General features: G+C 39.7%; 1 protein-coding gene across 5 annotated transcripts in view; it reads left to right on the top strand.

Annotated features, from left to right (window-relative positions):
- Positions 1 to 122: 122 nt before the first annotated feature.
- dnmt3aa (DNA (cytosine-5-)-methyltransferase 3 alpha a) overlaps positions 123 to 12329 on the top strand; it is a 44042-nt gene continuing 31835 nt past the window's right edge. For all 5 annotated transcript variants that reach the window (XM_063901865.1, XM_063901864.1, XM_063901861.1 and 2 more), the window contains exons 1-2: positions 123 to 300; positions 3252 to 3478. In XM_063901865.1, the coding sequence (XP_063757935.1) occupies positions 3410 to 3478 (69 nt within the window). In that variant the 5' untranslated portion in view covers positions 123 to 300; positions 3252 to 3409. The remainder of the gene's footprint in view (positions 301 to 3251; positions 3479 to 12329) is intronic.

Below are 12329 nucleotides of genomic sequence, written 5' to 3'. Positions count from 1 at the left end.
CTGTCTTCACATGCATGTACGTGCACGTGCGTGTGTGTGCTGATTCGCAGATGTAGACTTTAGGACCTCGCGGAAACTCTCCGGTGCGGCAGCCTCTGCGGCTCGTGAGAGAGAGCAGGCCGGTTGGAGAGAGAGAGAGAGCAGGCGGGGAGCGCGAGCAGCAACGGGGAGAGAAGACCCGGTAGAGCGCGAGGAGGGAGAGAGAGAGAGAGAGAGTGAGCGAGAGAGATCGAGAGAGAACGAGAGGAGAGAGAGAGCGACGACCGTCAGGGTCCGCGTGCCTAACGGACGGACGACACGGTAAATATAAACATTACATTTTGGCTCGTCAAGTTAATCAGTCATGTCCTAAAGTCATCGCTCGCGCGTTCTGGAGCCAGATCGTTGGTTCCGTTTTAGCAGATGATGTGCGCGTGAAGACGTTTCGTGCACGAGTGAACTTGGTGAGTTTTTTTATATACGGTGTGAGGAAAATCACGGCACCGGACAACCGTTATACAACGAGTGTGTGTCTGTCCGGTACACCGTGCACCCCGCCTCCAGGCACCGGCAGGTAACGTTAAACCGGAGCGCGCGGTCCTCCTCTCACACCAGATGCAGACAGACACATCAGCGCGCGCAACCGTCGCCTCCGCGGACTGGTGGGCACGCGCCTGAGGTTAACGAGTGCATTCGGTCTGAGACGCGCCCCCGCGTGTGTTTTCTACCTGACCCAGTAACGTTTACCGTCGATACACACTCAGACACGTGTCCCTCACCAGCTGCCACCCCACCGGGATTATCCGCCGGTTCTGAGAGGTCGTCCGGTAAAGGCCGCGTGAGGTCGCTCCCAATATTAATTGCCATAAAGCTGGACTACGTCAAGGTTGCAGGAAAACTATGACACTTCCTGCGTAGACTTTCAAAATAAAAGTCTCGGTCTACACTGCGGTACACACATCTGTTTGCAGATAGTGTATTCAAAAGATTTAAGCAGTTTGATCAAATAGGTATTCAAGATTTGATTTATAAATATCCTACAAGTTTCAATTTTTTAGCCCTGAAGCTAAACATTATTTTAATCGATAATGCTATTTTAACATGTCGGACAGTATTCTTGATTCCTTTTACTACAAGTCCAAACCATAAGGTGTTCGATTTACTGTCACTGAAGAGAAAAAGTAAAGCTTAAACCGTAAATGTTCACCAAATAGTTACCCTTCAACTCTCTCTCTCTCTCCTATTGTCATTATTTGTTGTGATCAACTTTTTAAAGTGTATTTTAGTCCATGTCCTCTGAATTTCGTCTGTAGATTTTAGGGACTCCTGCAGAGTATACACATTCAACAAAACCTAACACAGGATGGGTATTGTTTATGCTTATCCCAATATGTTCACTCTTAAGTTTCACCATTTTTATACCAACAACAAATAAATAAATACACAAGTGAAGGATTCAGTATTTGTGGAGAACATTTTGAAATGTGCTGGGGGGATAAAAACTACAGAAAAAATACACAAAGGAATAAACCATGACTTGCCAAATAATACAAACATTTAAGAGACTTAGTTGTTGGAGTCAGGTACACATTTTCCAAGGGAAAGATGTGTCGGATACATCCGGATACAAAATCCTGGTCATCATGCTACACTATCTGATCTTTTTGGAAAGGAAAGCTTGAAGAAATTTGAAAGGAAGAGTTTGTAGTAAAAACCTGAATATGAGTCGTATTATAATAAACACATTCTTCTCCTTTAGTCTCAAGCAATATTCACTTTCTACAGCAGCATAAAGTAAAAGCATAATGGAAAAAAACCTGATAACTAGTTATTTAAATCAATGAAATAGGACATGAAATAAATAAAATGAACGATTTGATGCTTTTATTTTGAAAACAAACCATCTCCTTCCTTGTCTCGTCACTGCCTCACTTTCATTACTTTGATTCACCTCTACAGCTTTTTCTCTGCGCAATCATTTCCCCTCCCACCAGCACAGGCTTCTGCTTGGGCCTTTCTCTATGGTCTAATTTAAACCACTGCTGCATGAAGACTGAATCAATTTAAATCTGTGTGTTTGGACTCACTATAGGAGTGAGAGGTATCTGGGTGACCTAAATACGCAGAACTTATAGGAATTGGCTTTCCTGGAGGGTGTAGGGTGGATACTGTACACCCTTTTCTGCAAAGTTTCCACCCCTGTATGTCTTTCCGCTGGTAACCCTGGCCGGCTGCCTGTTGTGTTAACAGTAGGTGATGTAAGGCCACAGCGTGGGGAGTGACATGCTGTACAATACATGATGAGGAAAGCCAGACTTATTGGCTGCACTCACACTGTGCTCACATCCAAATCACTGCTGAGATCCAACTTTTCTTTTGAGGCACAAGCAAACACAGCATTTGAAACTCCTTTTGTTTATGAACAAATCACTTAGCTGATTACGATGGAGCGAGAACAAAAGTGTAGGCAATGTTTTAGGTTGTTAAAAGGCTCAATCAGCAGAAAGTCTACCCATCTTCTGTTGCACACTGAGAACCCACCTGTTTTAATGTACCTTGGCCATCAAACCCAACACATTTCAAGCAAATATATATGCATTTGTCTACCTGTTAAGCTAGGGACCTGTTACACGCATTACATCAATTTCTCACTGTGTTACCTGTCTGTTTCCAATATCTGCTGAAAAAACTAACAAGGAAAACAAAGATAAGATGGATAAATGATAAATAATCAATTAAAACACGGACATATATTTGGTATTAGTGGTTGCAACCCTCAACGAGAAAGAATGGGCAATCATTTAGCCCCAAAACAAATCTGTCCCAGCGTGATTTAAATGTCCCAAAAGAAGATTAAAAAAACAGCTTCAATGTGATTTCCCCCTGTTTATAAAGTAATTAAGAGGTGAACCTCGTCCTGTTTGAGAAAAATGAATTCGATTTTAGAATGTTTACTACCCGCAGCCATTTTCTCTAATGACACGGGACAGTTTTATCCGGCCACATCCATCAAACACTCGTGACAGCCGTGTTGAAAGCCGCCCTGATTCCTGCAGATTCCTTTGAGGACACCTGGGCGTACGAGTGTGTGCATAAATGTGTGTTAACCCATGAAATTGAATATTTTCTGCTCTGCATGTGCAGGGGTCCATCAATCAAGTACATTTCATAGAGTCCTTGACAGCCTTATCCTCAAGGCTTTTTACTTAAACTTGACACATTTCCTCTTACAGTAGATCCACTTCTTACAAGCTGTGTGTTTTATTTTTTAGGAAAGGGGGACGACTGAGAGCACAAGTGATCGTCCAACAGATAGAAAGACGGGCAGATTGAATGAAGCTGTACCTGGTGCTTCTTCAGGACCCTCCCATGTTTTGATTTGCTCCATTTTCTACTTTCCAAACGTGGTTTCACCGATCCTCTCACAGCCATGCCGTCCAACAGTCCAGCAGCCGCCGAACCGCCGGAGACCCCAGAGAACGACACCAACAACGATGTGGTAAGAGAGAGTTTATTATTCATGTACAGAGTGAAGTAATGTATCACTACAGCTATACAATTAATGCTGCCAGCACAAGTACTTTTACGACTAATGGACAAGGTTATTTACTTGAGTGATGTATGGAGTCAGGATGGTGCCACACTAATGGCATCTATTTACATTAAAGCAGTCAAAGAAGTCAACCGATAAATGGATATGAAACACTCATTAAAATAAATGCATGTAGGAATTAAGTTAGGGGCGTGAATATGTATTACTGTAAGTACCATACATCCACCTCATATAATGCAAACATCTATTGTTTGTATTGGGAACGCTATATCTAGTTTCTCAATATGAAAATGTAGAGAAAATACCAGTCAACCTTAAACAAAATTATAATTAAAAAGGATTTTAAAATGTCTTTATGACTGCAGGTTCAAGAATTGATCTCGTTAAAAGGTTTTAGCGCAAAATTCACAATTTATTTTTGAAATCTGTTAGTTTTAAAATGATGAGCTATTAAAATTAAACTCATAAACACGAATCATTTCCTCATTTTCACTCTCGAAACCCTATAAAATGTTCCAGCAAGTATCCAAAGTAAAAGCATTCAAGGAAAAAAGCCCAACAAATATTCTGAAACTGAGATTAACAGAGAAGTTAATATACTGATGAGTAATTCAGATTGTGGCTCATAATGAAGTTGTTATTCTGTCACATTATCCATCAAAGAGTTTGGCATTAAATATACAGCATTTCCCTTTGTGCATAGGGTTGTACATAGAAGTGGAAATAAATATATAGTGGAAATACTTCACTGAAGTTCATGTGACATGTCTCCCTGCTTTAATGTTCAGAAAGCTCTTTATGTTTCTCATACTGCCTGTGCTGCAGCACCTCTTTTCACCCTCTGTCTGAAACCAGAGCCCAGTCTGCTCTGATTGGTTAGCTGGTTGGCTCTGGTCTGATTGGTCAAGCATATTAGGGCCTACTATGTCAGCGTTTTCTGCTGTCACTACCATTACTTCTATTACTGTTGTTGTTGTTGCCCCTTCTCGTATATTATATTGCTACTACAGCTATTTTAAAACCACATATATTATTACAACCTCTAGCACATTTGCTACAGCTATCATTACCTCCACTACTACTTTAGCTGGCAGTTGAGAGCCTTTTTTAGCCAACACACACACAGAATTTGGCAAGGAACAATGTGTCTTTGTGTGTCTGTAATAGTTAAACTCAGAGTTATTTATTTACATTCACTGCCGGATTTTCTGCATTCTACACACTCACGCGACCACATGCAGGTGAGACGAGTGCAGGGTTTCTTTAACACACAAATGAGCACACACACACACACACACACACACACACACACACACACACCAATACACGGTTTGACATACACAGAGTGAAAAATGGACCCTTTCATTTCCCCGAGCCGAGGGCAGCCCTCGTAAATGCGTGAGAAGTTTGAAGTTGATTCTATGGTGCTGCTATACAAAGAGCCGCCTTACTTCCACATTCACACGTCTGGCAACGAGCCAACAAGGACAAAGTTTCCCTTAAAGAATTCCTCTTGTTTCCCGTGACTGAACTCTCAAACAGTAAAAAAACAAAACATGTAGAGATTCAGAGGGTGTTTGAACCTGCGGTATGACATCAAATTGAGTAAGTAGTGTTCCGTCTTCATGCCGTGATGTTTACCACATCAGCAAGACTTTTTGCTCTTGAGACGTGAGCCTGCTGAATTCAAATGCCCCACAATGTGTTGCGGCTCTTTAGACTTTAGATATTTAAAATAATTTACACTTATATTTAATTATTAAGAATGATGGTGAGGGATGTTAAGCTGACATAAGTTACCTACAACTCTCTGAAAATGCTAATCATCCTGCTGTCAGTGCGTACAGCTATAAGAGCTGCTCTTTAAAAAGTTGCTTTTTTTGCAAGGAGGATAATTAGCATAGAAAAGAGCCGATGCAGCAAATGTCTGCATGTTTCCAGTTTTAAATACATGGAAACAGGAGCACTTAGATGCTGTTTGCTTGGCAGTGATGTTAGCAATGCATTTGACTTTCTGCAGGTGCTTTCAGAATGATCTTTGAGTGTTACTTGTGTAGGTTTAGCGGCTGTAAAAGCTGCATGATTATTTTTGGAATATACAACATCATACAGAATCAGAATCCCTTTATTCGTCCCACAGAGGGGACATTTTCATTTGTTACAGCAAAAAAGAGCCAAAGACAGCTTAATGTTACACCAAGACACAACAATATATACAACAATTACACCATTTTACAGAAGACACAACAAATAGCCCTCAGAAACCGTCCTGAGGTCTAGCAGCCAGGTATATATTGCAGTTATTAACTGTATACATATATATCAGGGGTCTACTGGGCCCATGATGGTTGTACAGTCTGACTGCTGCAGGAAGGAAGGTACAGCCAGAGTGTATGATGTTGTATATTCCAACTCTGAAACTCAAGTAGCCGTAGTTGTTGTTGTATTTTTTTTCTACATAGCTACGGTATTATCACAGTAACCTGGGGAGAATGATGCAAATGATCCATGGTTGTGTAACCTTCAGTCCATAATGGTTTGAATTTGATCGAACCAGAGCATTAAATGCAGGTAGATGTGTACAGGGCACATCTTCCGTTCTCCCTATGTGTTTAATTGTTGTGTATTCGTACGGCTGCAGGCAGAATTTGAAGTGTCGTGTTTGTTTTTGTTGACACCTTCATCCATTATTGATGAGTTGAGTGGTGGATTCAAAGGGAAAAACAGAAAAGCGAAGGTGTAGGGAGACACAGGAAACAGGAGTGAGACGGAGAGGATGTTGAGGAAAGAAAGAGGACGAGCTGTCTGCTGCTCGCCTGGTTTGCAGTCTGGTTGCTTAGCAACTGCAGCAGCCTGAAATAACCTGCCGAGACAGAAATAGACCAAAGATGTTCGGACAGATTGGCCAGTGCTCGGGTGTTTTTGGACATTTGTTCTTGTAGGGATTTCGTTTTTAGTGGTTTTATCATTCTGTTGGTTTATATTTTACCTTTTAATAATATTTCCGTTTAATTAGCTTTTATTTTTTCACATTCTGGTCATCAAATCCAGCCAACACCAACAATACAAATAATAATAGAGATACCACTACTACTACTACTACTTCTACTGCTTCTACTGCTTCTACTGCTTCTAATACTTCTACTGCTTCTACTGCTTCTACTGCTTCTAATACTACTACTGCTTCTACTGCTTCTAATACTACTACTACTTCTACTACTACTACTACTTCTACTGCTTCTAATACTTCTACTGCTTCTACTGCTTCTACTGCTTCTAATACTACTACTACTTCTACTGCTTCTAATACTTCTACTGCTTCTACTGCTTCTACTGCTTCTAATACTACTACTGCTTCTACTGCTTCTAATACTACTACTGCTTCTACTGCTTCTACTGCTTCTAATACTACTACTACTTCTACTGCTTCTAATACTACTACTACTTCTACTGCTTCTACTGCTTCTACTGCTTCTACTGCTTCTAATACTACTACTGCTTCTACTGCTTCTAATACTACTACTGCTTCTACTGCTTCTAATACTACTACTGCTTCTACTGCTTCTACTGCTTCTAATACTACTACTACTTCTACTGCTTCTAATACTACTACTACTTCTACTGCTTCTAATACTACTACTACTTCTACTGCTTCTACTGCTTCTACTGCTTCTACTGCTTCTACTGCTTCTAATACTACTACTGCTTCTACTGCTTCTAATACTACTACTGCTTCTACTGCTTCTACTGCTTCTACTGCTTCTACTGCTTCTACTGCTTCTAATACTACTACTGCTTCTAATACTACTACTGCTTCTACTGCTTCTAATACTACTACTGCTTCTACTGCTTCTACTGCTTCTACTGCTTCTACTGCTTCTACTGCTTCTAATACTACTACTGCTTCTACTGCTTCTAATACTACTACTGCTTCTACTGCTTCTAATACTACTACTGCTTCTAATACTACTACTGCTTCTACTGCTTCTAATACTACTACTGCTTCTACTGCTTCTACTGCTTCTACTGCTTCTACTGCTTCTACTGCTTCTACTGCTTCTACTGCTTCTACTGCTTCTACTACTTCTACTGCTTCTACTGCTTCTACTGCTTCTACTACTTCTACTGCTTCTACTGCTTCTACTGCTTCTAATACTACTACTGCTTCTAATACTACTACTGCTTCTACTGCTTCTAATACTACTACTGCTTCTACTGCTTCTACTGCTTCTACTACTTCTACTGCTTCTACTGCTTCTACTGCTTCTACTGCTTCTAATACTACTACTGCTTCTAATAATACTACTGCTTCTACTGCTTCTAATAATACTACTGCTTCTAATACTACTACTGCTTCTAATACTACTACTGCTTCTAATACTACTACTACTTCTACTGCTTCTAATACTACTACTGCTTCTAATACTACTACTACTTCTACTGCTTCTAATACTACTACTGCTTCTACTGCTTCTACTACTTCTACTGCTTTTACTACTACTACTGCTTTTCTAATACTACTACTGCTTCTACTACTTCTACTGCTTCTACTGCTTCTACTGCTTCTACTGCTTCTACTACTTCTACTGCTTCTACTGCTTCTAATACTACTACTGCTTCTACTACTACTACTGCTTTTCTAATACTACTACTGCTTCTACTACTTCTACTGCTTCTACTGCTTCTACTGCTTCTACTGCTTCTACTACTTCTACTGCTTCTACTGCTTCTAATACTACTACTGCTTCTACTACTACTACTGCTTTTCTAATACTACTACTGCTTCTACTACTTCTACTGCTTCTACTACTTCTACTGCTTCTACTGCTTCTACTACTTCTACTGCTTCTACTGCTTCTAATACTACTACTGCTTCTACTACTACTACTGCTTTTCTAATACTACTACTGCTTCTACTACTTCTACTGCTTCTACTGCTTCTACTGCTTCTACTACTACTAATACTACTACTGCTTCTACTACTACTACTGCTTTTCTAATACTACTACTGCTTCTACTACTTCTACTGCTTCTTCTGCTTCTACTGCTTCTACTACTTCTACTACTACTACTGCTTCTACTACTACTACTGCTTCTACTACTTCTACTACTTCTACTGCTTCTACTGCTTCTACTACTACTACTGCTTCTACTGCTTCTACTGCTTCTAATACTACTACTGCTTTTCTAATACTACTACTGCTTCTACTGCTTCTACTACTTCTACTGCTTCTACTGCTTCTACTGCTTCTAATACTACTACTGCTTCTAATACTACTACTGCTTCTACTGCTTCTAATACTACTACTGCTTCTACTGCTTCTACTGCTTCTACTACTTCTACTGCTTCTACTGCTTCTACTGCTTCTACTGCTTCTAATACTACTACTGCTTCTAATAATACTACTGCTTCTACTGCTTCTAATAATACTACTGCTTCTAATACTACTACTGCTTCTAATACTACTACTGCTTCTAATACTACTACTACTTCTACTGCTTCTAATACTACTACTGCTTCTAATACTACTACTACTTCTACTGCTTCTAATACTACTACTGCTTCTACTGCTTCTACTACTTCTACTGCTTTTACTACTACTACTGCTTTTCTAATACTACTACTGCTTCTACTACTTCTACTGCTTCTACTGCTTCTACTGCTTCTACTGCTTCTACTACTTCTACTGCTTCTACTGCTTCTAATACTACTACTGCTTCTACTACTACTACTGCTTTTCTAATACTACTACTGCTTCTACTACTTCTACTGCTTCTACTGCTTCTACTGCTTCTACTACTTCTACTGCTTCTACTGCTTCTAATACTACTACTGCTTCTACTACTACTACTGCTTTTCTAATACTACTACTGCTTCTACTACTTCTACTGCTTCTACTACTTCTACTGCTTCTACTGCTTCTACTACTTCTACTGCTTCTACTGCTTCTAATACTACTACTGCTTCTACTACTACTACTGCTTTTCTAATACTACTACTGCTTCTACTACTTCTACTGCTTCTACTGCTTCTACTGCTTCTACTACTACTAATACTACTACTGCTTCTACTACTACTACTGCTTTTCTAATACTACTACTGCTTCTACTACTTCTACTGCTTCTTCTGCTTCTACTGCTTCTACTACTTCTACTACTACTACTGCTTCTAATACTACTACTGCTTCTACTACTTCTACTACTTCTACTGCTTCTACTGCTTCTACTACTACTACTGCTTCTACTGCTTCTACTGCTTCTAATACTACTACTGCTTTTCTAATACTACTACTGCTTCTACTGCTTCTACTGCTTCTACTACTTCTACTGCTTCTACTGCTTCTACTACTGCTAATACTACTACTGCTTTTCTAATACTACTACTGCTTCTACTACTTCTACTGCTTCTACTACTACTAATACTACTACTGCTTCTACTTCTACTACTGCTTCTACTGCTTCTAATACTACTACTGCTTCTAATACTACTACTGCTTCTACTGCTTCTTCTGCTTCTACTGCTTCTACTACTTCTACTGCTTCTACTACTTCTACTGCTTCTACTACTTCTACTGCTTCTACTACTTCTACTACTTCTACTGCTTCTACTGCTTCTACTACTACTACTGCTTCTACTGCTTCTACTGCTTCTAATACTACTACTGCTTTTCTAATACTACTACTGCTTCTACTGCTTCTACTGCTTCTACTACTTCTACTGCTTCTACTGCTTCTACTACTACTACTACTACTACTGCTTTTCTAATACTACTACTGCTTCTACTACTTCTACTGCTTCTACTACTACTAATACTACTACTGCTTCTACTTCTACTACTGCTTCTACTGCTTCTAATACTACTACTACTACTACTACTGCTTCTACTACTAATAATAATATAATAATTCTGCTAATATTAATCATAATAAGAGGGTAGCATAGATATCCAAATGATGGTTGGACGCAGGTTAAAGCCGTTAATATATTCTTAATATGGTGTACACTTCTATAGATTTGAAAGAGGATACGTTTTGTTATGCACCCATCCGCAGCAGTACATTGAACATGTTTCTGCCGCTCCTCTTTTATTTTTCTCCTAAATCCTGGGATTTTAACTGTAGTAAAAACACTAATTATGGATAAGTATCTGTCCAATTTACCGTCAGATAATAAGACACAGTTACCGTTTACCACATTTTCTAGACTTCAGGTATCTTTTTGAAGGTTCCCCTTTAGTACATAATTGAGTACCAATGCATTGTTGTTATTTGTTGGTAAACGTAAGTGTAAGTGTGCGTCGTGACAGACTCAGGGCCCATTACCCCTTTCTAACCGTTCTAACTGGTTGCTATGCTGATCGTCAGGGAAGTGACATCCAAATGTTTAGTCAGCATGGCGCCCGGTCGGAGACAGTTGCTAAGCAGTTTTTTGCACCTTAGCAACCACTCCGCTGTCACCGCAACATTGGGTCCATCAGAGGGAGAGGAAGACATTAGTGGAAACACAATACCTCCCTCTGAGTTCAGAGGCAGGTTGAAGTGATGTAGCAGAAAAGACAGTCGAGAAAAAGGGGATGTTATTACTACATTTTTCTTGACAGGCTCTCCTTTACAACTTACATTCTTACAAGCAAGTGCTGCTGATAAGAAACAGGAACAATGTACAACAGGTGGAAGCCGCTCAGTTTAGGGCCATGTCTGAATGTGTACAGGTATATTTAAAGAGGCTCTGTACTGCTTTTTGGGACCTTTCCTTACCTGTGGTGTGTTATACTGCAGGTGTAAGAAAATGGTTTGCAAAGGCTAAAATCCCAAAGTTCCCTCTAGAGGGGGTTTCTCTCCCACACATTCCCCCACTGCTTGAAACTCCAGGATGTTAAGGCTTGTGTAAACTGTCCTATCTTAAACCATATATTTTTTTTATGCAAAAAGGCCTCCCGACCAGCGAGCGACATGCACAAAAAGATTCATTTTTTTATACACTGTAAAATGACACCGATGCTATTCTAATCTCTGCTGTTCTGCAGCACTTTGTCTCTGCTGTGATCCGGGTAGAGGAACAAACTGCTGAGACAAATTTATTTAGGTTCACTTAAGCAATCAATATAAGACCGTGCAGGGAAAAGATATTACGTCATCAAGGTTTCAATGGACCTCAAGTAAGGATCTAAATGGAATGTCTTTGCTTTTCTCTTGTAGTTTTTTCTCTGCTGTGTACACTTTGTATTAGAGCAGTACAACACACGCCTGTTCTACAAAACACAGCTGGACTTTTGTCCCTTTAGAGCTTAAATGCTTTGTTCTATCATAACTATGCTGAGTTTTGACTTTTGAGATCTTAGTTTAACCTACAGTTTTAAAATGGTCATCAATTCATCTTCTTAGAGTAGACTACATTCAACTTTATTGTCATTGCACAGATTATAGGTACTGAGACAACAGAATGCAGTTAGCATCCAACCAGAAGATGCAAAAGAAGCACCGTGTAAAGTGTAGTATATTATAAGTAGTGAAGAAAAAGAGCCTAATGATATACAGTATGGACAGTATGTATGGCTCTAAACAATATTATACAAAATGTAATTCACTTTAGAGCTAGGTCAGTAGAAAAGCTCATAAAAGTGTGACATTTGTCTTTCTAAAAACCTTTTGAATGCTCCGATATTTTTTGTAATACATCCTGTTTTCACTAACTGCTTCTTATCCACATCTCCCTGAATCGTGGCTTCATTGACATCAATTAAAGCTTCACACACAGTCATTGGATTGCCTCATTGTTTGACGTTTTCGCCTCTCT

This window comes from Eleginops maclovinus, chromosome 15 (assembly GCF_036324505.1).
Source record: "Eleginops maclovinus isolate JMC-PN-2008 ecotype Puerto Natales chromosome 15, JC_Emac_rtc_rv5, whole genome shotgun sequence".
NCBI classification, from domain to species: Eukaryota; Metazoa; Chordata; class Actinopteri; order Perciformes; family Eleginopidae; genus Eleginops; species Eleginops maclovinus.
The sequence above is the reverse complement of the archived record's forward strand: the minus strand, read 5'-3'. Positions and strand labels throughout refer to the sequence as shown.